Source organism: Hydra viridissima, unplaced genomic scaffold (genome assembly GCF_058129835.1).
Source record: "Hydra viridissima isolate aposymbiotic clone 2 unplaced genomic scaffold, HvirCarnegie_v1 scaffold_1, whole genome shotgun sequence".
In the NCBI taxonomy this organism is placed as follows: Eukaryota; Metazoa; Cnidaria; class Hydrozoa; order Anthoathecata; family Hydridae; genus Hydra; species Hydra viridissima.
The window spans coordinates 36,698,670-36,724,001 of record NW_028324300.1 but is presented as its reverse complement, the minus strand read 5'-3'; the positions used below and the strand labels follow the sequence as shown (position 1 = coordinate 36,724,001).

Genomic DNA, 25,332 nt, shown 5'->3' with positions numbered 1-25,332 from the left:
TTTTGTTTTTCAATGGTTCTTTCCTGGACTTCGATGTACTTTTTTTTCGTTTACCTTGTTCCTTTCCATCTTATTGATCTTAACGGTCTTCCCAACGAGAAGCCATATGGAATTTAACTTGATTGATTGTACAGGGTCTTAAATTTAATTTTTTATCATTATTATTATTTCTATACAGTATGATAAATTTTTATATTATATAGTCATTTCTAAGCTAAACCACGAGCAATAGGAAGTGTAAAAACAATCGAGATTTATTTTCTATGAATGTTGGAATTATTTATTTTCAGGAAAAGAATTTAAAAAATTGTAATACCTCGATTTACTTCGAATAACCGAAATTTCGAATTTGAGTTTGTTGGTTTGTTAAGAAAAATTCACGGGGAAGAAAAATTGCTTCGAATAAGCGGGAAATTCGAATAAGTGCCAGTTCGAATAACCTGGAGTTTACTGTATAATTATTTGCGTAATTCAAGTTGAGTGAAATTTTTTCCATGCACAAAAGAAATCAACAAACGAAACAGAAGAGTATTATTTACCCAGCTCCCCGTGTTGCACGGCGGTGATGGTTCGCTGTCAAGAGAAGTGACTATTTTATAACAAATAGTTTTTTCATAATACTGTTGATTGCGTAATCAGTAAAATTCTTTTACGAGCAACTTGATTCTCTTATTTCAAAGATAACAACGAAATCGAACGTCGCAAAAATGGAAATAGGACATCGCAAAAAAGGAAAAAAGTATTTTCTTTTAATTTTGATTTAAATTTACATCACTGATCTAATGATAATGGCATTTTTTTCAGCATTTCAACGGGCAACTCCTCTTTATCAAACACAATTTTTTTAAAATAAGTACTCAACGATAAACTGAAGCGTTAATTAGAACTATTGCAACAAACATGAGAGAACAAACATAAATATTTTAACTAAAAGCTCCTCAACAAATGGCAAAGATTTGCGCTAAATCGTTTTACCATAAAGTTCTAAAGTTTTTAATCCCAAGGATAGTGTGGTGTGAAAAAGTTTGATATTAACTTTTTGTATTTTTTGTTGCATAAAAAGATAACTGAGATCCAATGCGCGTGCACACAGAAACAATGTTTAGTAAGCTGGCATGTACATTTGGAGTACTTTGGAGGGCAAGGCGGGGTAGGGCGGGGCGGGGCGGTACGGAGCTAAGAAATGTAGATATGTGCCAAAAAAATAGCGATTGTCTTTTTAAAATACTCAATACCTCATGCTACATTTTATATAGGTACAGTATTGGACAAAACATTTGCAACCAACATCGAACAATGCTAAAAAGTGTTCCTAATTTTACATGTCTTAAAAACGAAACGAACTATACTACCACAGCAAACAGTTCAGGAGTCGAGAGTCATAGCATGCCATGACATGAGCAATCAGCTGACAGGTGACAGCACACAGGCAGAATTTCGTTGACAAGTGCCATTTTGCAGCGGACAAAACAAGTGCAACTTTTTTGGTTTGTTTCATTTTCTTAAGTCTGGTCCGTGTCAACGACACGGAAGTTTTTTAATAATTAAAGGAAGTATCCAGAAGTTTCCAGAAGAAGCATCTGGAAGCATCCAGTAGCATCCAGAAATATTTTTATTATTTTTATGACTTCTAAGTGCAAAAATGGCTCCCGAAAGTCTTGGATTGGAACTAAGAAAGAAAATTATTGGCGATTACGTAAGTGGAATGTCACAAAAAAGTATTTGTAATAAATATCGCGTGAAAAAATGGACCGTATCAAGACTATGTTCCAAATATCGTTCTACGGGAAAGTTGGCAGCAGATAACAAAGGTGGAAGTCCGCGTTCCACCACTTCTAGAGAGGATTCTATGATCGTCAGATCCGTCAAGAAGGATCCCTGGATATCATCAGTCCAGATACAAAAGCAATTAGAGTTGCCTGTATCGGACCGAACAATCAGACGACGTGCTGTTGAAGCCGGATTGTTTTCTCGACGCCCTGCAAAGAAACCGCTGATTTCACTAAAAAACCAGAAGAAAAGACTCCTGTTTGCTACATCTCATATTGACTGGAATGTGCAGAAAAGGCGAACTGTCCTGTTCAGTGATGAATCGAAGTTCAACATCATTGGAAGCGATTGCATTTGCCGTGTACGTCGACCAGCCGGAAAACGCCTCGATTTACGTTACTGCCATAAGACCGTGAAGCATGGTGGAGGCAATGTAATGGTCTGGGGGTATTTTTCTGCTAACGGTCTACGTCCAATACCTCGAAATGATGGAATAATGGACCGTTTCATGTATAAATATATCCTGAAAGATGTTATGTTACCTCATGCAGAATGGAATATGCCAATCAAATGGGTTTTTCAGCAAGACAACGATCCGAAACACACTGCAAAAGTAGTCAAGCAGTGGTTTCAAGACAACCACCTATCGGTGATGGATTGGCCGCCTCAATCTCCGGATCTCAACCCTATCGAGAACCTGTGGGAGATCGTCAACCGCAGAACTAATCATGAAGGTGTTCGTAATAAGGATCAACTGTTTGAACAAATCCAAAAGGCCTGGGCAGCGATTCCACAAAGTTTCATTGATCACCTGATCGAATCTATGCCTCAAAGACACAGTGTCACGAAATGACTTTTAATTCTTGTCCCGAGAAAACCCTTTGGAGGTTTGAGAGTACACATGTGTAGAATAACACTAGAGTTGGTTTTGAAATCTTTCATCATCGTCCGAGAAAGAAAAATCAGTTTAAAGTTTTTAATTTTATTGCTCAGAATAAAAATTTTACAAAAAAATAATTTCTTTAAAAAAATCTTGCTCTCTATTATAACATATAAATTTCTTCAACATATAATGTGTTTGCAACTCTAAACAAAGCAAAACCAAAAAAATTACATACAAACTATTCTTGAAAGACAAACAGTTTTCTACTTTCAGCTTTGAAATTCAAGCTGTGAAAAACATTAATGACTCTCGATACTTATACAAAATTATTATACTCAATTGATTAAGAAGCAAGCCTTTATTAAACTCTTACATAGCATATGTAATTAATAACTGTAAATGTCTCTTCCACAAATAGAAATCAAAATAAATGTTTACTGTTATACTCGATCAAACAGTTTCGAAGATTCCTGGGATAATCCCGATGGATGGCTGGCCTCTTGAAACGTTGCCAATGAAGACTGAGGTTGTGGTGAAGTGACTCTGTGGCTTGCTCAGAAATAATGCCCAGAGATTGGTTGTGGCGATCAATAAACTGTGTCACATGGAAGAAAACAGCATGTGCTTTGGGGGTAACACTTGTGTTTGGAAGGTTGAGATAGGAAGCTTTAAACTCTTCAATAAGCTCACAGTAGTTCTGTTGGAGTGTATTCCCAAAGCAGGCATGAACAACAGCATCAAATTTTCTGAGGGTTTCAATAAATGGAAATGCCAAAAAGCAAGCATGCTTCTCTGCAAGTTGTTGAAGTGAGTCAACATTTCTCAAAAGCTTTCTACACTCATTGCCAGCAAATTGTCCTCCATGAAAAGGTTGTTGTTGAATGTTGATCATCTTTGGCCACTCATCTGCATTTTGCCAAACCTGACAGAGGTTCTTAAAGAGGTGGTTCACAACACCAATAAGAAGGTGAAGTTCCATAGGAGGAATAAAATCTAGGACAAGAGTATCATCAGAAAGTCTTATTATTGGCTGGTGAACAACATTTTGAAAGTCCCTTGCCTTTTTTGTTTGGGCACCGGCTGCTTGGAAGCCTTCAAAATCAGAACGAATGGAGCCAAATGTTCGAAGCTCACCACTGTGATGAAGATTCTTTGACTCAATGTCACACCAGGTGCAAGGGTGTGCACTAGAGTGAGATTGCAAGCCACAAATTATGTTAGCAAGCTTCATGTCGCATGACAACACAAAAGACATTCTCTCTAAACACAGTTTATCCAGGATTTGTTTGACATTGTCATAGTTTTCAGAGACATTTTCTGCAATGGCCACCAAAAGTTGACGCTTCACTCCTGAGTCTTTGAAATTTTTAAAGAGAGGTTTCTTTGATGGAGGAGAAGTATCTAGTGTTTCTAAGCTCATAATACCAAAAGAAACTTTCACGAACCCGCCTTCACCATCTCTCCCCACCTTAATAAGCTGGTCTGACTGAGGGCCTCTGACTTCAGCAACAGTGTTTCTTAATGACTCCATTTCATTGCAGCACACCAATAAATGTTTAGACTCTTGGCTAGTGCTTTTGGATGTATCAGTAATTTCTGAGGTGACAAAGAGGTCAGAAAGTTGCTTTCCAAGAGATTCAAACTTTTCTCTGAAATTTTTCTCCACAACACGCTGTGGAACTACTTTGTTTAGAGTTGATGCAAGCATATTCATTCCTCTATTTGAAAGACCAATCTGGTTTTGAACTTGTACTAGATGTTGTGCAGTCAAGGTGGGTGTAGATGAAGGAAATAATTCTCTTTGTCGCGATGGACCTGCAAAAAATCACAGAAAGTTACCATTGTATCATTTCCGAAATTCATAGTGTATATTTTATTGCTATGCCCTTTGACAAGTTTTTTTTGTTTAAAAAGTACAGTTTTTACCTGGAGTTACTGGAAAGGGTCTTCCTACTCCTTGATTGAGACGGACAGTGCCATGGGGGGAAGGAACATTGTTGGCAATTACAGAAACAGCCACTCTTTCAGCTGCTTTTTTGTCCTTTTCTGCAACTTCGAGTAAGTTCTGTCGTAACATTGCTTTAGTACAGACATGAGGGATGCCTCTTCCTATCAATGAAAAGCATGCTGAACATCTTTTCTCAACAATTGGCTGTTCTATAAGCTGACTGGCAGTGTTTGTTGCTCCACTTATCTGAGGGCTTCTGAATTTTGCTTTTACCACACTACAAATCAAGCAATCACATGCTGATTCTCTTGTTGCAGGACGAATCTTTATGTTTTAATAGTCTGGCAAGGAAGGAAGTTGGACATCTCTCCCTTCACCTTTTCTTCTGAGACTTACTCGACAGTTTTCACAGATTCCAATTGGTACTCTTTGGTCTTCAAAGTTGATTCTTTGGCCCAAAATTTCTTGACTGCGTTTAATCATAAAATCAGTCAGCTGCCTGTTAGCTTTGTTCATACAGAGAAAACAGACAGTTTTCCTGTTGTCTTCATGAGTTTTTGCTTGGTTAGGCATTTTGAAAAATGACGCACACCTTGTTCTTTTAAAACGGTTTCTAAACTGTTTGCAGGTTTTTCCCGGAATTTTTTAATTAATTATTTTTTTGCTAAAATATTTTGTATGTACTATTTGTAAAACAAATAACCAAAATAGACAGTTTTTTTGAGAAAGAAAAAAAAACTCTTAGTTTATTGACCTTATTAAATAAGCATAAAATTAAAAACTTTAAACTGATTTTTCTTTCTCGGACGATGATGAAAGATTTCAAAACCAACTCTAGTGTAATTCTACACATGTGTACTCTCAAACCTCCAAAGGGTTTTCTCGGGACAAGAGGTTCGAATTAATAGTCATTTCGTGACACAGTGAAGATGCAAGGCTGTGATCGACAGCAAAGGATTCGTCACGAAATATTGATAGCGAAATACAGCTTGGTCAACATTTCGTCGAATTGCACTTGTTTTGTCCAGAAGGAAATCAACTTTTTTTAATACTTTTGATTAATTTATTAATTTTCGTGTACAAATAATGAACTTTGTGATGAATAAAACTTAAAGAACATTGTCTCTAAACAGTTACATAGTTATTTCTCTAAATTGAAAAAATGCAGCACTTTTATATAAAGAAACTAAATTAGCATTATTTGGTTGCAAATGTTTTGTCCAATACTGTAGCTGGAGGAAGTGGCTATTATTTACAAATTGTGATTGGTTGTAACAAACTGGATTCCCAAAAGCAATATATAACTTGAGATCACTTGGAGTTGTACTTTACAGAGATTTTTAAAGTCAAAATGTGCTTTAAAAGTGATATATTTTAAAGAAAAATTCATAAAAAACTCACTAATTTTTTCAAATCTAAAAAGAAATAGACCTAAAATTGCATAAAGATTTAGGACCGCATTTTAAATAGAAGTATCGATTTATAAAGTTAATTTAAATCACTAATAATTGTTAAATGCTAATTTTAATTAAAAATAAACTTTTTTGACAAATTTTGACTTAAATAGTTACAAAATAAAAAATGTCTTTGATAAAAAGTATAAAAAGTTATTGATTTTAAACCAAAATTTAAAATTTTAGTCCTAAAAAATTCTTAAACATTTTTTTTTAAGGGAGAAGGGGGAGAGGATGTTTTGCTCTTGTTGGGATAATCTGGTTCACTGAGCACGGTTTGTTAAACTTCAAAAATGAGACCACGCTTCAAATCTGAATAAAACCAAATATAATTGTAGGGTTTAGTTTAAAAAAATATTTCTAAAAATGTGAAGATTAAAAACAAAACAGTCTAAAATGTACTTTGTGGAGCTCCTGAAAAAATCAAAATGGCGCTTCCCATGATAATAAAAAGAAAAACCAAAAAACAAACTCGATCAATCGACTTTACGACGTTTTCCCAGTCTTTAGCTATTTCATTGTCCTTTGAAAATGTATCTAAATAGTTGCTTATGTTTTTTAAAGTGTCATTCTTTTCAATATTTTGACATAAACTGCAGACATAGTTTATTTTGTTTATAGATTTCTTGTTTATTGCGCATTGAAAATCTTCGCACTCACCCAATTCAGTTTCATCAGTGAAGACAGTTTCAACTTGAATTGAATCCTTATGTAACATTAACGAGGATTCTGATTTTTTATTTTTCTTATCAATATTCTTTTCAAAATGTTCTTCATTTGCAATGTGATTTTGTTTATACATGCGAAATTTGGAATAAAACTTTGTCCGGAAGACCTTAGTTAGGTTTTTACAGTGGTTATTAAGAAACACAACACGAACCCATTCAGGCACTGGTGATGATTTTATAGTCAATGAAATAACTACGCAATTTGTCATTAAAGCAAGTCCAATTTCACTCACCAAAATGGTATAGAACCTATAAAAAAAAATATTGAGATAAAATTTTATGGAAGACTTTATAAAATATCGATCAGGTGCTCAATATTAGAATCTAGTAAAAATAAAAATGATTTAGAGATAAAATACATATATGTGTGTATCTGTGTATACTAGTATATAGATATAGATATGGATGTACATAATACATACATACATACGTACATACATACATTACATACATACATACATACATACATACATACATACATACATACATACATACATACATACATACATACATACATACATACATACATACATACATACATACATACATACATACATACATACATACATACATACATACATACATACATACATACATACATACATACATACATACATACATACATACGTACACACATACATAAGTACGTACATACATACATACATACATACATACATACATACATACATACATACATACATACATACATACATACATACATACATACATACATACATACATACATACATACATACATACATACATACATACATACATACATGCATACATACATACATACGTACACACATACATAAGTACGTACATACATACATACATACATACATACATACATACATACATACATACATACATACATACATACATACATACATACATACATACATACATACATACATACATACATACATACATACATACATACATACATACATACATACATACATACATACATACATACATACATGCATACATACATACATACGTACACACATACATAAGTACGTACATACATACACGACCGGTCAAAAGTTTACGTTCGCCTCACAACTTTAAATAAAAATGTATTAAAACCAAGATTTTCCTTATTGCATTTCTCTAGGATTATTTATAAAAAAGTAATAATTATTAAAACAAATATGATGACTCTTACAAAACTTTGCAAGATTTTTTAATATTTATGATTCTTCAAGATATGTCTTTACCCTGTATAGCAACGTATACTCTAGGCATGCTTGTTTCCGTTTATCCAATGATTCAATTACAACTTTATAACAACCGGTTTTTATAAACGTGTCAAACTGAACGTGTCAAACTGTTTTGTTTTGGTTGCTTGCATTTTCACAACGTTTCTACCCAACTCGTCTTAGAACAGCTTGATTGGGTAATAATCAGGAGATTGAAGAGGGCATCCCATATAGTTGAGTTTTCTTTAATTTATTGTAGCTGAAATTTAATTTCGGAAAGATTTAGAACTGTGCTTAAGATTGTTACCAGCTGAAAAATAAATTTGTGAACTACAAGTCGTTTTCCGCAAATAAAATCGTGTTGTTGGAGAAATTTGTGGCACATTTTATTTATCCATAAACGCTTTCAGATTTTACAAAAATTCCAATTTTGTTTCCTGCAAAGCATCCCCAGACCATGATTGACCTTCCACCATGCTTGACTGTTGGAATAACACATTGATTAACCGTGAGTTCACTGACGGACGTCGAATATACTGATAGCGTCGTCCCGCAAAAATTTCAAACTTCAATTCATCCGTCAACAAAACCTAAGATCATTTTTCAGTTGTACAATTTTTATGGTTTTTTGCCCATGATTGCACTTTGAGAAACAGTTTTTGAAGCAATTTTTTGCGTTGAATAACCTCCTCCGTGTAATACCACAATGACTGCTCATGTTTCTACACTCAGTTCTGCTCTTCAACCCATTTTTTTACTATCAAAACATACAAAATGTATATTTTTTTTAAGATGACAGTTTTCAAATTAGATGGCAATCTTTTTGTTACAGTTTTGATATTTAAATATTATATTACTTATATCTTACTGTATTATTTATATATTATATTATTTATATATTATATTATTTATATATTATTACTATTTTTATTATGAAAAATATTATACTTACCTTTGTTCAAAAAAAAAATCATTTTAAATATAATTTTATTATAAATAAATTTTATTATAAATAAATTTTATGAGTGGATTTTATGAGTGAATTCCTGTTGCTAAAAGAAGACGCGTAATATGCACTACGCAATATGAAACAATACATCCTGTTAAAACAAGTAAGGCCTCTTTCGCTTCGATAAGGAATGTGTTTCAGTTTATTGTTCGTAGAATGCACATGATCGATAAAATCGGCAGATTAGTTGATTAAAGTATGAAGAATTTAATAAAATAGCAAGTAAACTCAAACTTTTGACCGGTTGTGTACATACATACAACTTTTAGATAACGTAAAATAACTTACTTCACTAATAGAGGTACAGTTTCTGAACTTGGCGGGACAGAATCGGATACAATAAGTACGTAGACAGACAATGACAGAAAATTTGTAATCACTAACCCAGTTCTCTCACCAGATAAAGGCGGGAGAAAAAATGAAAAACAGGATAGCAATGCAATCAAAACTCCAGGTAGGATGAGGTTAAATAGATAAAATTTTGCTCTTCGATGAAGAGTTATTCTGTATGTCAATGTCGCATAAGGCTTTAAACAACACGGATATTTCACAGATTTACGTAACGCTGTAAATTCTGAAATTGAAACACTAATTTTTTAACACTTTTCAGGTTTTGGATAAAAGTCCAGCATTAAAAGTAGCAAGTTAAGCAAACAAAAAATTTTTCTAAACAAAGTCAAAAGGTAACACCCACTTAGAAAAAAAAATAGAAAAGGTAATCAATCATCAATGGCACACTCAGAGAGAATGGGTGGGGGGTGGAATGACGGTAGGGTCTTGAAAATAGAAAAATGTTTACGAGGAAAAATTTCACACAGCAAGAGCCAGTTTTTATCTTTCCGGCAGACCCTTCCCAAAACAAGTTGTTGAATTAGATAAGATGGTTGAGCTGAATATTTTTGTCTCATTGACAGCAGAGGCAAAAGTTTTATTTTAAAGTTACTTTTTTCATGCCTGAGATCAAAACATAGTGTTACTGCGCTATGGTAAATGTTTAATTTCTTCAATAATTGTGTTATGACACTTTAAAAGATTGTTAAAGATAATTATCATAGATTTCAGGAAACTTTTTTTTTGTCTAATAAGATTTTCAAGAAAGAAAATCTAAGACTGAAATTTAAGGAATGTTGAGCTCGCATGTTTAGGACATCATACTGGGTGAGTCATTGTCACAAATAGAATTAAAAAAAAAAAGTTTAACCCTCTATAATAAATTCTCCGCTTTTTGAAAGTTGAGATAAGTCCCCGTGGAAATTCTTGGGATGAAGGTCAAAGTTTCCTTCGTCAAATGCCCATGATCCAAATGTTAGAGGGCAAGTTTGCTCATCAAACGGAAAGTAAGTCATTTCAAGTTTGCAAGAACTTCTAAAGTATAAAAACAGATTATATAAACAACGTTTTTTATATTTACAAACTATTCTATTTACCTCTTAACAGGGTAATGTAATGTAACAGGGCTTGAACCAAAAAAAAAGCATTGGATTTTAAAAAGTTAATTTACTTAGTTCTCTTCAAAAATAATAGTAATAATATTATTTTGAGGCCAATATTAGAAATTAGGAAACAATTGGGTAGCACAAAAACATAAAAATAGTTTATTTAAAAACTGTTTAAAGAATTTTTTTGAACAAAAATTCAAATATGTGAAGGGGATCAAAAAAAATATTTTTTTTTTTGTGAAAAGAAAAATGAATAGTTTAGGTTTTTATCTTACTAATTAATTCAAAGAATAATTAGAAAAAACTAATCTATTCAAAGAATAATTAGAAATAACTAATCAATTTAAAGAGTTATTAGAAAAAACTAATTAATTCAAAGAATAATAAGAAAAAATTAGGAATTAATTACGCTATTTAATCTTAATGATAATTGAAATGTCAGTTCGGGTCAAAAGTAAAACTTAACAATGACCTTTGAGCTTTTCTGTATACATCATTCAAATAGGTATTTAGAAACTCCATGTCTACTCAAAAAGGCTGTTTAACCTTTTAACCTTTTTTTTTTTTGTTTAAAGGCTGTTTAACCATGCTTCTTTGATTTTATTGAAATTAGTACAGTTGAGAAACTCAATGAAAAAGTGGCCTCGAAAAATTTTAAAAACAGAAATTTTAAAAAAAGAAATTTGTAACAACAAAATTGGCCCCATAAAGGGCCATTTTTGATGTTACACTCAAGCTATAAAAATTAAAACTATAAAATCTGCTGATATGATTATTCAAAGAAAATTTCAAAGAAATTTTCATAGAAAACATGTTTTTATTGGTCAAAAACCTATCCTAAGAATATCTTAATGGTTAGCTAAACAAGTTTTTGTACTGCTTTGTTAAGAGGCTAAAATAAAGAAAAAATTTTGTTTTTAATTTTTTCGATCAAGTTACTTAAGCAAAATGCTATGAACTTATGATCACGTGATGTTTAAATTTCAATGAAAAATGAACTTGTTAAAAAGTGCAAATATTTTTTTTTTTTTTATTTTTTATTTTTTCAAGTATTCAAATACTTCTTAAAGTAAAGATGACATTGTTGTAAGTTTTAAGAAAAGAGCATCTGCTATCGTGAACCAGAGAAACCGTCAAGTTATATGTCGTCTGACTCAAAACTTTTACTATTAGTTTAGTATTAGTTTATATTGATTATTAAAAATATTTTTGAATTCAAAACGCATAAATAGTTACTAAAAATCGGTGAAAAAAAAAATCATCGTGGTAGTGTCTTTGATATTGTGAGTAACAATTGGTAACTTTTAAGAATTCTTGTTTAAGAATCAGATATTACATAATAAATTTTCAATAAAAAGCTAAAAAACTGACTTCACATCAGTTTATTCTAAGGATTATATTTTTATTTTCCCATATTCTTATTCCATATTTTTACCCCACCGTGTCATTGAAACAAGACACAGGTTCGAGGGGAGAGAAATTTTTTAATACTTTCTAAATAATTAATAGTTCGAGGGGAGAGAAATCTTTTAATACTTTCTAATTAATAATAACTTTAATAATAATAATAATAATTTTAAAACTCGTAGAACAAAACTGTTTTTTAACCTCATTAATTTTTTACAAAGTCTATTAACCTATGAAATCTAAAAAATATTCTTTAGAGAGGGCACTAAGGTAGAGGTTGAAAAACCTGGATGAACTTGATAAAGTAGTAACATTTAAGATTCCTAAAATTAGACAGTTTAGTATATGAAAGACTAAAGCTGTAAAAGTTTCTTGTTTTGGTCAAACTGTTGAGTCTCAGTATAAGTTAGCATTTGGTTCAGTTAATAAAATACTGTGGTTTATTCAAACTTACTGAACAGAGTGATGAAGTTATTCATTCACAAGTTTAAAGCTTCATGGAGTAAGTTTTAACTTTTCACGGAGCAATTTTTAACTTTTCATGGAGCAATTTTTTAACTTTTCATGGAGCAGTTTTTTAACTTTTCACGGAGCAATTTTAAACTTTTCATAGAGCAATTTTTTAACTTTTCATGGAGCAGTTTTTAACTTTTGATAGAGCTATTTTTTAACTTTTGATGGAGCAATTTTTTAACTTTTCATGGAGCAAATTTTTAACTTTTGATGGAGCAATTTTTTAACTTGTAGAAGAGCATATTCAACATGGAGAGCAACTGGTATCCTCTGTAATTAACTTTAATGGAAAAAGAACTTAATTTAGCATTAACTTTGACATGCTGCCCTAGAAAAAAAAAAAATTCAACAAGTCCAGGACATTGCCTAGAATCCTAAAAAACAGCTATTATCATAGCCACAAATTTTTTAAAGCATATTAAAAATGGCTTAAAAAAAAATCACTTTGTTCTATTTTAATCTTGAAAAGGTTTTTCAAATCATCAATCATACTAAAAAGTTTATTAATTATAATACCTACAACAGAATCTTAAAATAGTTTAAAAAATACAAATGATTTTAACGGAAGAAGAGTCTAATTTTGTAATACATGATTAATATATGCAAAAAACTTAAAAATGGGTTTTTTAAACCTTGGCAAACAAACAAGGTTTTAAAAATATTTTTAATGAGCCGAATGCAGTAATAAAAAACTATTAAAAAATGTTTTTCTCAAGTGCACGAAGTAAAACCTGGCGGTCTTTCTGGTCCGTAGTGTTACTAAATTTACTTTTAGAGATAAACTCTTTTAATTTTTTGCTTCTTAATAAAGCAGTAAAAAAAACTTGCTTAACCAAAAAAAAAAAATTGTTTTGCAAACAACCTTCAAGGTTTTTAAGGTCTAACAACCTTCAAGGTTTTTAAGGTCTAACAACCTTCAAGGTTTTTAAGGTCTAACAACCTTCAAGGTTTTTAACTATTATGAAAAAATTCCACATGAAAAACTGATTCTAAATACAATTTGATTTTGAAAATTTGGAAAAATATATTCTACAGATTTTATGATTTAAAATTTTTTTAGTTACCGTGTAAACCAGCCTTAAATATTTAAACGTTGAGATTTTAAGAACCACTTTGATTTTTTTTTTTTTTTTTGGGGGGGGGGGGGCAAGTTTTTCTAATATAACTTTTTCATTGAGTCATCTAGTAATTTCAATAAAATCAAATTTAAAATTTCAATTAAGTAATTTGAAATATTTGCTGAGCTATTATGAAATTACTCTATTCAAATATTTTATTAGGCATTATATTATTCTCACGGCTATTTTTTGTATTTTGTGTTTTTGCGTTGAGTCAGCAAAACCAACACCGATTAAAAGATTAACAAAAGGCGAAGTAAATTAAGAGTAATAAATAAATTAAGAATTTTAAAATTTAAGCGTGTAAATATAAGAAAGATAATGATTGAGATGCTAAAGGTGATGACCTTAATAAAGTTGGTATTAGCCAAACAATATCACCATTGCTATATATTGAGATTTTAGTCTTGCCATATTGATCAAGTCCCTGGAAATCTTTCTCAGCGCTATAAAAAAGAAATGAAAAAAATACCATATTGAAGAATTTTTTAAAATCAACAGATACATTAGAAGTAATAATCACTTCCCCGATCACCATCTTTAATTGTATTCAATTATATTTGTTTGTTTTCTATACAACGCCTTATACAAAAAAGAAAAACCAGGCCTTATACAAAAAAGAAAAACCAGGCCTTATACAAAAAAGAAAAACCAGGCCTTATACAAAAAAAGGCCTTATACAAAAAAGAAAAACCAGGCCTTATAAAAAAAAGCAAGCTTATATTTAGAAACTCAGTCTAATCAAAGGTTTGTGATAAAATAGAAAAACTGTTAAATACAGTTTATACCTGGGATTTAAGGGTTTAGGGGGGAGGAAGGGGAAAATGATAGTTGAAAAATTCTCTTTTATGCAACTTTTCCAATTATTCAATAGCAAAAAAAAAAAAAGGATTATTGAAAAAGAGGAATAAAAGAGAATTGTAATTCCAATAAATCATGAAGACAACTAACACTTTAGGGGATTAAGATATATTAATGTAGCAATTGTAGAAAACTTCATACAATTGCTACATTAATATATCATAATCTACCAGGTGCCAAAAAACTTTGAAAAAAGCTTCGGAAAAATTCAAAAAACCTCTTACATCCTTATCCATGATAAAAATAAAGATAAAGATGCGATACTAAACAATAATAGTCCTTATCTTATTCTCTAAATAATGATTATTTTTTAGCAAAATTTTAACCTACTTGCCAAATTTTGTTGAAAAAATTTTAAACGCTATATTATTACCTTTCTAGCCGCCTCGAATTTAATAAGAAACTCGTTTTATCAATCTAATCAGTATTCTCGCTTCCTCCTCCCTCTCATCCAGGCCTCACTTTGTTCAACTACTACTTTTTTTAGAAACTTTAAAAAACAAGTAGTAATTTTGGAACTCATTTTAAAGGATGGTAATATGAAACTAAAGGGTGCTAAGAAAAAGAAATTTTAAAATATTTGTTTGACACTTTTCTAAATATAGATAAACCCAATGATTAGAACTTCCTGCTTGTTTTAATTCGCGTTTAAAATCATTAAATTTAATTATCAAAAGTAATATAGAAAGAAATGTACGATATTTATACATATTTATGTGTACTTGTTATAAAGTGTCAGATCTGGTTTCCAGATTTTATCTGGAGAAACAGCAACGCTTGCAATATCTTCCCATTCAGTTGCGTTCCAAAGCAAAAATGGATCATGCCAGTACTAGTAAAAGGTTTTGGTATTCAATATTTTTAAAAATTTACTTCAACGAAAACAAACTTTCAGATAAATCCAATGAAGACATTTAAAAATGTATTTTAGAGGGTCTTTACAAGTATTTCGCTGACCAAATATTAATGGAAAATCTTAATTTATTAACTTACCAATCGCACCCACGCATTGACCGTCAAAATCTCAATTTTTTCATCCTGAAAAATAATTTATATAAACGAATAGAAAAATAAAAGAAGATAAAAGAAAGCAAAATATATTTACAAAGTAAAAAAATTATGTTGATAAATAAAATATGGAAATATATGCATTAATTTGCATCAATCGTTATAAAATTTGAAGATGCTATTAACTGTACTTTAACTAGGTAGAGATAACGTTTATGTGAGAGATAACGTTTATGTGACAGATAAGTTTATGTGAGAGATAACGTTTATTTGAGAGAGAACATTTATGTGAGAGATAACTTTTATGTGAAAGATGATTTATCTTAATCATTAAATTTATTGTTGATTAATTACTCTTTTGGATTAATTATATGCCCTTCTTCCCCTACCCCCCCCCCCCCTATTTTCTGAATACGCAATGGCCGTCGATGTTTCTTTTATTCAATTTTCTTTGTTCTTTTATTTTTGAGGTATTAGTTTGAGGCTTACTTATGCAGCGACTATGTTTTGTTACGTTTATAAGCCAGGAAATATTTCACTAAAAGCGGGTTTAAAAGACATATAAACTTAATCCTTGACTTTCCTTTCTCTTGGAAATCACCGACATCAACAATAAATATACCGTTCCTTAGCAACTTATTTAAAATTAGTTTGCCCATTAATCATACTTTCAAAATGTTAGGAGAGAAAAATTAAAAATCAGTTTAACAGATTTTTGAAAATAGCAAATTTTAAAAATTCATATTTTTTACTTTTGAAGACTTAAATAGCTTGAATATAGGGCACATGGGACACTGCACATCGAGATGTATCAAAGTGGAGTATTTGGAGTATTTGGAGTATCGAAGGCGGCAGAGTTTTTCTTGTTTTGTTTTTTGTTTTCAATGTTTCATTATTAGAATTTGTCAATCAAAATTTTAAAAAAAATAAGTTTTACAACAACTCCGCTAACTACTAAACAACTCATCATCAGCCTTTTTTTTCTCATGGTTATATGTAGATTTACGTTATTAAAATGTTTTAAAGAATAGCTTCTAAATGGCGTTCGGCTTGAAAATGACTTTTAATATCAAAAGCTTCATCTATTTATCTTATCTAAATAAATCAATTGATCGTATCATCTCATATAAAATTTGGATGTAAAAACGCAATACAATTGTTTACCAAATCCATTATTTGTTTTAATGCAAGATCAAACGTCACATTTACAATTTTTCCGGGGTATCTAGGTAAGGCATCGGTATTGTACTTGTACAAAAGTTTTTCCAGCAGTTCAACTTCTTTTCGAACGGCACCTAAATAATTTAAGGTAAAAAATTTTATTTGCGTTTGATTTTTATACTCCTGAATGATTGGTTGATTTTCAGAATGAAATAATATAATTTATTGATTTTCAGAATCAAAATAGTCGCAAAAAAACACTCCAGCTATAATAATTTGAAAAAAAAAGAAAAAAAAGAAAAACAACTTACCAGGAGCATATGCAATGTGTATAACTTCCAGAAAATTCACAGCAAAAAGCAAAAGTCTTCTCATTTCGGAAAAAGTAGTTCTTCTAAAATTGAACTTCTTGTTTGGATTCTTGTTTTCAATGAAGAAAATTTCTTAAGTTTTTTAAAAACACTCTCTTTGTGTAAATTATAGAAAGATTTTTTAATGAAGATTTAAATATTCTTAATAAATATTCAATCAAAAGTTAAGGCAGCTTAGAAAACACCATTGTTTTTTTTTATTCAGAGCGACTACAAGGAAAATATTTCTAAACTTAAAGTCCAGAGGAGCTGATCTCTGTCTATTGAACATATTATGAAATTAATCTCCCTTATATTATGCATACTAAATAATACCTCGCCGCGATCCTAGATGTTTTTTCTCCCACAAGAATTATTACATATCTATTAAAAATTAACTCATTACAAATATTGCTTATCAATCTTAGTTTTGATAACCGACTAAAAAAAAGCTCTTACTTGCAGCATCTAAACCAAATTCTAGTCTTTTGTAAGGCATCGAACGGGAATCTTCGAATGAGGAAAAACTCAGATCTAAGGTTTAATGAAATGATAAACCTTTGTTAATGCAGCCAGATCGTTTTATAAATATACTACATCGATTCTAAGTTAAACGAATTTATATAATAATTATATTTGATATTTACTTAAAGTAAATTGTTTTTTTAGTGAGTTTTGTTAAACTAGATTAGTCGCCTGTTGTTTCCAGAAAACACGATGAGATAAACTTACAGCCTTCGGTATTAAAGTTGCGTGGTCGCCTTTGTTTAACTTCGTTGATATTGAATTAATAACGCAAATCTCCTTCGACACGAATGGATATCGAGAACTAACAATAATTACTAAGTAAGGACAGTTAACAAGATGAGCCAATATTAACAACGATGATAAATATCGATAATGATAATAACGATCGCAATTTAACAAGCAATAATATCAACAATAATATTATTTATTTGGGTAGCGTATTTTAATTTAGCATAAAGTCATCATGCAGAAATCATACCATTATAAGCATAAAATCAACTCGAGACAGATGTCTTTAAAGAAGATTATAAGAATAATAAAATATAAAAAGAGCGAGATTAAACAAATGTATAAAGAAACCTTTTGAGTTTCTTGTCCTATTCAATGACGATAGAATCATGTGAATAAACATTAATCAAAGAAAAAGTGGAGAACGACATCTCGACGACTAAAACCTTTTTTTTATTTATTTATTTATTTATATTTATCACGCTAAAAACTTTTTAAAACAATCGAAAGGTGGAGACTGGCTAGGCTCATGGAAAAAGTGTTCTCAAGTTTATTTTTGAGGCAATATTGCCGAAATGAAATCTCAAAATAAAATCTGTTTGATTAATGATAACGGTAACCTATACTTATTTTCGTAAATCAAAGTCTTTAAAACAAGATCGACCTGATAAAAATTATCAATTAAAAATCTCTTACTTTTTTGAACAAAATGTAAGAAGGAGGATGCACTATCCATATGGATAGCATATCGCTAACGTTAAATCAAATCATTCAAAATAAATGGTTCCATATAGAACATCTTAAATTGATTTTTTCTGTTTTTAAATTTTCTTTTTTTTAAAAACATTTTTTTACTGTAGTTAACCGCAAAGTTGTCAATTTTATTGCGGAAGACAGAGAAAAAAATGCGGAAGTTGTAATTTAATATTTTCAAAAATATAATATTTCTTAAAAATAAATCAATTTTTTTTCATTACAATGATAAAGCATCGATTCTCATCCATAAATTATCTCTTTTACTTTTTGTTGTCGATAAATTGCAACTCAATTAATCTTTTATTCCCTCGTGAGTTAATTTTTTTCTTAACAAAAGAGTGCTCAAAGCTTTTAAAGGAATCTAGTTTGAAATGAGTTCTTAGTATGTGTTATGTAATATGCAGATGTTATGAAAAACACGATTCAATGAAATATTTATTTAACTCTTTAAATGAACTTTAAAAATGTCTTTTATGAACGAGACGGTTGAATAAGTTTGTATTTTTTTCAGCAACGTTTGATTACTTCATTTCTTAAGCATTACTAATGACGGTTTTTTAAAACGGAATATACTTTTCTACGGTTGTTATTTTACGACAATGGGTCAAATCATTTCACGTTGCTTACTGTTTAAAACTACATGATTTAGTCTAAAATAAGGCATTTATATCCTACAATACATCTTTAGTCATTATTATGTGCATTATATATCATTTATAATTGATGTATTCAATGAAAAATTATGACCAAAGAATACTTTTAATTCTGATGTCTAAAAGATCCCACTTTATTTGCTCTCTTTTTATTCTGCGAGCGAATTCCAAAATGGTTGTACCAAAATATGTTTTAGGGATCGATAGTTTTTGAAGCTGATTACAAGTGAGCTTCGCTGTGTTCACTGACTACAGAATAAGGTTAAACTTTCTTATTTTGACTTTTTATGAACGCTGACAAATGATGCGAGGGGTGAAATAAAGCACATTAGAGCAAATATGAATGCTTTCAAACTTCTCACTTCCCCCTTTATGAAATTTATAGTGAGAACCAAAACATCAAAATTATTAAACATCACATCAGAACGACGACGGAAAATTATTTTAAATTTTGTTTTAAGCGGTAACTCTGCGTTTAATTTAAAAACCTAATCAGAGATTTTAGATTTACAGCTAAACTGTGGTAAAACTAAGATGGAAAAAATAAACAAAAACATTGGTTAGAATTCGTTTTAAAGTTTTATTCTAAGATAATTTGCCAACCGTTTTAATGCGTAGTTCAAAATTCGAACAAGCACTGAGAATCTTGTATGTTTCATCTTTCGGAGCAAAAGGTAAAGCATCCCAATTCATATTTTCTAGATTTTAGGTCAATGGAAAATAGTTTCCTTAATTGATCGTCATCTCCATGGATGGTTTTGCATCATTATTTTAAAAGTTAATCTTTGGAGCAACCGAGAAAATGTAAATAACGCTCCCTAGGATTAAAAACACAAATATTGTAAAAAATATTTTATCAACGGAGCGAACGACTTCTTCCCATTCATGTCGAATAGTATGATGCTGAGATTTAATTTTTAAATGTTCGTTGATTTGCTTCAGATAGTTTAACTCTTCCATATTTTGATATTTTCTCTTTTCATCATAAATATTTCTCAACTCCGATATGTTTATTTCATTTCGTTTATTATTCTTACTATCAAAATTTGACTCGCTAGTTCCGTTCGAAGTCGATTTCAGCTGGCTCGCAAGCCGTTCGTTAAGTTGAGCAAAAGTACAGACTTCTGGATTTTTATCCGCATGCTTCATATACATGTCTATTTTATGGAGAGATGAGTCATCACCATAATTAGATTCATAAATTACAAACCTGGATAGGAACTTACTTTTTACAATACGAAAAAGGTTTCCTAAGTGATTGTTTAAAAAAATAACCCGAACCCAGTTCGGCACTGGTACAGTTTTTGCATCTAGAGCAATAATACCACAATTAGTCATTAGCGCAAGTCCTATTTCACTCATTAAGATTGTATAAAATCTGAAAAATAAAGTAATAAGCAAATTATTTGTCGAAATTAAAGTTAAAAAGTGATTTATTATTTTTTTTTAGCTTTATACAAATTATTTTAAAAATAAACAAACTTACTTTACAAGAAGAGGCAGTGTATCAGAACTTGGTGGAACGGAATCAGAAACAATAAGTACATAAACAGATAATGAAAGAAAATTTGTAATTATTAATCCAGCTCTCTCGCCAGTTAGCGGAGGAAGTATAAAAGAGAAACAGGAAAGCAGGGCTATTAAAACTCCTGGAAGGATAATTTTGAACAAATAAAACTTTGCTCTGCGATGGAGGACTATTACATACGTCAAAGTGACATAGGGATTGGGGCAGCAGTTAAACTTTTCTGAGACACGATTGGCTACGAACCCTGAACATAAAAAAAGTGCAACAAAAAATCAAAAATAAACTTTTAGAGATTTTAAAGCCTTTTGAAATACGGAGAAAAAAAAAAAACGTACCATCGATAAAAAACTCGCCGCTCTTAGCAAGTGATGATAAGTCACCTGTTGGATTTTTAGGATAGAGGTCAATGCTAGCTTGATCGTATGCCCATGATCCGAATGTAAGGGGACACGTTTGAACATCGAATGGAAAATAACTCATATCAAGTTTGCATGCGCTCCTAAATATCAATGTAAGACAAATTTAGGCGAAATTAATTTTTATAAAAATTGTAACAATTGTAACGAAGCTTTTGATGATATAAACTTTTCTGGCAACTAAATTTTTTTTTGTTATTCAACTTTTAAATAAAGTCTTACCGCAGTATGGTTGGTATTAACCAGACAACCTTCCCATTACTATAAACTGTAATTTTAGTTTTCCCATATTGATCTAATCCCTGAAAATCTTTCTCTGCACTGTATAAATTACAAAAAGGAAATAATGATAATAGTATCTTCGAGAATCTCTTATTATGGGCTACCAGCTGCTAGTATTAGAAACAGACCCAGTTTAGAGCGAATTTAAAAAAGTCTACCACACTTACACACACACACACACACACACACACACACACACACACACACACACACGCATGCACGCACGCAAACGCATGCACGCACACGCACGCACGCACACACACACACACACACACACAAAAGAGCCACTTACTTATTATAAAGTGTCATATCTGGTTTCCAAATTTTATCTGGTGCAACAGTCACACTACTAATACCTCCCCATTCACTTGCATTCCAAACCAAATACGGATCCTCCCAGTACTAATAAAAAGAGTTTACTAGTCAACATGGATCACTACAGAATATTCAAACTTAAACTGATTTTTTAAAAAATTTGATTTGAGCGTTTAAATATCATGAAAAAAACTTACATGTCGAATCCACGTGTTCACCCCAATTATTTCAATTTTTTCATCCTATAAGTCAAATAAAAAATCCTTTAGTCAATCAAAAAACTAATAAAAGATGCTAAAAAACTTTTTTTTAAAGATGCAGACAGAAGATAAAGTTCCTTCATTTTGGAAGGTAAGTGAGGCGAGGGGAAAAAAGAATATAACATTAAATACTTGGAATGTTTCGAAAAAAGTTAAGATTAGTCAAGAAGCTAGAAAAACAATAGGATAGCTGGGTAAGTGGAGGTAATGTTACAAATTTTAAAGATTAAGCTTTATAAAAAATAGTTCTACATCTTTAATGGAGTTATGTTAAAACCTCCTTCCATCCAATGTATAAAACTTTTAAGTGATTTTTTTGTCTGATAGGAAGGAAAGAAAAGAAGATTCAAAAAGTCTGAAATGAGTGGCGCAAAGAGATGTAAAAAAAAAAAAAAAAAAAAATATCTTCTAATGCAAAACATCTGTTTAACTTTCTTTTCTCAGAAATCTTACTTCAAGTGCAGCTTCAGAACCCAGACTTGCTAAAATTTCAGCATAAATAAAAAAAAAAAAATGGTGTGATCTTTCGAATAATAGAAAAAAAACGGCCTTTTTTTTTTTTTTTTTTTTTTAAGCGGTTAGAGGTATCATCACAAACAATTTCATAAATTTCATATTCAAACTAATTTTTTTTACTTCTGTAACAATAAAAAAAATTTAACAATTCCTTTAATTTTATAAAAATTTTCAAACTAATTTTTTACTTCTGTAATAATAAAAAAAATTTACCAGTTCCATTAATTGTCGTAATGCGAGGTCAAATGTTAAATTAACAGCTCTCCCCGGTAAACTGGGCAACGCATCAGCGTTGTAATTGCTGAACAAATAATTCAGCAGAGCAACTTCCACACGAGGGACAGCTAAAATCATAAATGATTGGTTAAAAAGTTTTTCCTTTTTATTATAAAATCTAATTTATTTCCGTGCCTTAGGGAAATCGATATAATTATTTGCATAAAAAATTCAAATTTTCAGTTAAGTGTTTTTTTTGTTTGTTTTTTTTTTATTACAGTTATATATGTTTTGAAATGAAAAACATAAATAGCAATAATTTTATCGTGAAAAGTTCCATCGAAAATGGTTAAAACATGTTGGATAAAAAATTAAAAATTTTTTTCTTAACTTTTGAGTCAATTCGTTTTCATACAAAAATGTGAAAAATTTATTTATTTGAGCAAAAACCCACTTATGCAAAACTTATAACTGACGTCACTCACACTGGTCAACGATAAACACTTCAAGCAAGAAGCAGAAATATCAATGCCTGTTTTAGCATAGGGCATTCGGGTAAAATTGAGGGTGCGTAATAAACTAGATCTCATAAACAATATTGATTTCTAAAGACTACAAACGAACCAGTTGTTGTATTGATATAAGTAAATTTCAAATGAATCAGTAAAATACTGAATTAGTATAAAATAGAACTCACCGGAAACTTTCCTCGTTAATGAGTTGAGAAGAACGTGAACGAGCAAATAAGCTTTCTTCATAATGTACCTTTATTGTGCACATGAGTATGTTCCCATACCATTTTCATTTTAAGATTTAATGAACTTAGCTAAATTTGTAAAAAGAAGACCTTCTTTATTTGAGGAACAAAAGGTCAGAAGAACTGTTCTAAACCAAAAATGATCGTTTAAAAAATCATAAACTATATTCGCAAATCATAACCTTACAAAACTAATAACATCAACATTTATGATTAAGACAAGGATTTCGAACAATGTAGTCAAAATTTTAATTATCTTGTACAAGCCTTTTATACAAACACAGATTTTTAGAAACAAATCATTGATTAGAAATGGCGGAAGGTTATGGTTAAAACTTTATTGGGAGATTTATTTTCTTAAATAAAAAAAATTGCATAAACGAAAAAAAGGAAACGCATCAAAAAAAACCTGTTCGAGGTAAAAAACTATTTTTTCGTAGTGCAACAAATCCATCTATTCATTCTTTAACAATACCAGCCATCTTGGAGAAATTTGAAACACGTTTTTTTTTAAAGATGAAATAATAAAAAAAAAAGATCTGCTTTTCAGAACTCTCTTGAGGATAGAAAGAAATTTTTTTTTCTTTTTTAAGGACTTTCACGCGGAGAAAAAAAGTTTCGCATTACCTTCCGTCCATCTTCACAGCTTCATAGTTCATAAGAACTCACTCGTTTAATTGATTTTACGGAATAGTGAAAGTTATCTTTGTTGAATTACCATTTTAAAATTTAATGAGAAAATTATTAAATTATTATACGAATTTTTTTTTTAAAAATATTTGTATAATAGCTTATTCAAAAAATTTTTTACAACATTTTTCAAAATGTGGTTTTTTTAACATTGAATTTGGCGACCAGCAAAAGTTTTTTTAATCTTTTTTCGAAGACATTTTGTGCATTTTGTTAAACACCGATCAATTCCTATTGGTTGGTCCGATCAGATTCCTATTGGTTGCTAGCAATCCAGCGTCCATAACCTATAGATGTTTTAGTTGAAACTTAGATGACATTAAACAGCTTACATTACAGCGCAATTGATTTTTTAAAAATCTCTTTCTTTAAAAAAGATGAAACTTATAATTAAAATCGCGGCTTGAACAGGAGGCTGGAATTGAACAGGAGGCTTGATTCTGTACAGAAAAAAACAACTTACCTCTTTTTCTTAATTCTTTTTATTTAAACAAAAAGTTGGGATTTAAATAAAAATGAAATCAAACTCATAAACAAGATATTATATAACTTAACATAAATAACCTTTTCAATCCACAATCCAATAAACTTCTTATCTATTAATAGAAACCAATCATTTAGAATTTAACGTAATACCAATAAATATATTTATATCAGTGCTGTTTCACTTCAGCATTTTTGTGTTTTTATGAGATTAAAAATGTTAAAATTCTGTCTAAAACTTAAAGTTTTTAAGAACAAAAAACCAGTAAAACTTGCTTTTCATTCTGTTTGGTGAAGCTGTATCTAAATACGAGGTTCAATCAACTTTTGTAATCAAATTAATATACACATATAAAGCCGAAAACAGCTGATCTAGCCTAAATTTAGCATTTCTTTTTAAAAACAATTCTTTATATAAAACTTAATATTGGCAACTTAAAACAATTCTTTATATAAAGCTAACATTAGCAGTTAAAATATCAATAATAAAAAATATTGGTATACGAAAATCTTTATCTTCATTGTACCCAAATATATTGTGAGACCTTCAGGGCTTGGAATTGCACTTCTCCAATCATAAAACATTCGGGATACCCTTTGTATCTCATTTCTTTAAACCAATCGAGTCTTAATTCATGAAGTTCTATACTTGTCCAACAGAAATATTTGTGATACAATTATTGACCCTGTGGGATTAGGGCTCATGAAGCATGCAATCCTATTTGTGATTATAATGAGGTTTTTTTCACATCATTAGTTTTATCTTTATAATTATCATTATCCATTTTTCCATATATTACAAATATTAAGTCTTTCTTTACCTTACCTTTGCTCTACTACATACACACGA

General features: G+C 30.4%; 3 protein-coding genes across 21 annotated transcripts in view; 1 reads left to right on the top strand and 2 right to left on the bottom strand.

Moving 5' to 3' along the window:
- The window catches only part of LOC145192501 (uncharacterized), a 158,688-nt gene that overhangs the window by 39,562 nt on the left and 93,794 nt on the right, over positions 1–25,332 (top strand). The window contains exons 1-2 of one of the 6 annotated variants that reach the window (XR_016451367.1): positions 19,187–19,280; positions 20,470–20,546. The exons of 2 other annotated variants lie outside the window; for them this stretch is intronic. The gene's annotated coding sequence lies outside the window, so the exon portion shown is untranslated. Of the gene's footprint in view, positions 1–290; positions 1,134–3,071; positions 3,213–19,186; positions 19,281–20,469; positions 20,606–25,332 lie in introns of those variants that run through there. 3 more of the 6 variants (XR_016451363.1, XR_016451366.1, XR_016451368.1) reach the window with 3 other exon arrangements.
- On the bottom strand, positions 6,388–17,977 carry LOC145192155 (neuronal acetylcholine receptor subunit alpha-4-like). Of its 13 annotated transcripts, none has more exons than XM_090083540.1 (11): positions 17,962–17,977; positions 17,587–17,683; positions 17,314–17,388; positions 16,816–17,238; positions 16,508–16,638; positions 15,329–15,373; positions 15,058–15,167; positions 13,822–13,920; positions 10,199–10,362; positions 9,286–9,571; positions 6,388–7,032 (listed from the first exon to the last, which is right to left on the bottom strand). In XM_090083540.1, the coding sequence occupies exons 4-11, from the start codon at positions 16,877–16,879 to the stop codon at positions 6,447–6,449; spliced, it is 1,485 nt and encodes a 494-aa protein (XP_089939666.1). In that variant the 5' UTR covers positions 16,880–17,238; positions 17,314–17,388; positions 17,587–17,683; positions 17,962–17,977; the 3' UTR covers positions 6,388–6,446. The 13 variants fall into 13 exon arrangements, with proteins under 13 accessions (XP_089939666.1, XP_089939662.1, XP_089939672.1 ...); XM_090083536.1 differs by lacking the exon at positions 17,962–17,977 and adding an exon at positions 17,861–17,955; XM_090083546.1 differs by lacking the exon at positions 17,962–17,977 and having other exon boundaries at positions 16,816–16,898; positions 17,191–17,238; positions 17,502–17,920.
- LOC145192153 (neuronal acetylcholine receptor subunit alpha-10-like) lies at positions 19,583–24,008 on the bottom strand. 2 transcript variants are annotated; one of them, XM_090083482.1, is made up of 9 exons: positions 23,937–24,008; positions 23,250–23,378; positions 22,550–22,680; positions 21,758–21,802; positions 21,538–21,647; positions 21,186–21,284; positions 20,883–21,046; positions 20,506–20,791; positions 19,583–20,397 (listed from the first exon to the last, which is right to left on the bottom strand). In XM_090083482.1, the coding sequence occupies exons 2-9, from the start codon at positions 23,308–23,310 to the stop codon at positions 19,791–19,793; spliced, it is 1,503 nt and encodes a 500-aa protein (XP_089939608.1). In that variant the 5' UTR covers positions 23,311–23,378; positions 23,937–24,008; the 3' UTR covers positions 19,583–19,790. The 2 variants fall into 2 exon arrangements, with proteins under 2 accessions (XP_089939608.1, XP_089939616.1); XM_090083490.1 differs by having other exon boundaries at positions 23,719–23,984.

Excerpts from the sequence above, each read along its gene's own strand:
- LOC145192155 (XM_090083540.1), bottom strand. The coding sequence starts at position 16,879 with ATGAGAAGACTTTTGCTTTTTGCTGTGAATTTTCTGGAAGTTATACAC. Across the intron at positions 15,374-16,507 it reads TAAAACAAATAATGGATTTG|GATGAAAAAATTGAGATTTT; the intron begins GTAAACAATTGT and ends ATTATTTTTCAG. Across the intron at positions 10,363-13,821 it reads CTAATACCAACTTTATTAAG|AAGTTCTTGCAAACTTGAAA; the intron begins GTCATCACCTTT and ends TTTATACTTTAG.
- LOC145192153 (XM_090083482.1), bottom strand. The coding sequence starts at position 23,310 with ATGAAGAAAGCTTATTTGCTCGTTCACGTTCTTCTCAACTCATTAACG. Across the intron at positions 21,047-21,185 it reads TTAATACCAACCATACTGCG|GAGCGCATGCAAACTTGATA; the intron begins GTAAGACTTTAT and ends ATTGATATTTAG. Across the intron at positions 20,398-20,505 it reads ACACTGCCTCTTCTTGTAAA|ATTTTATACAATCTTAATGA; the intron begins GTAAGTTTGTTT and ends TTTATTTTTCAG.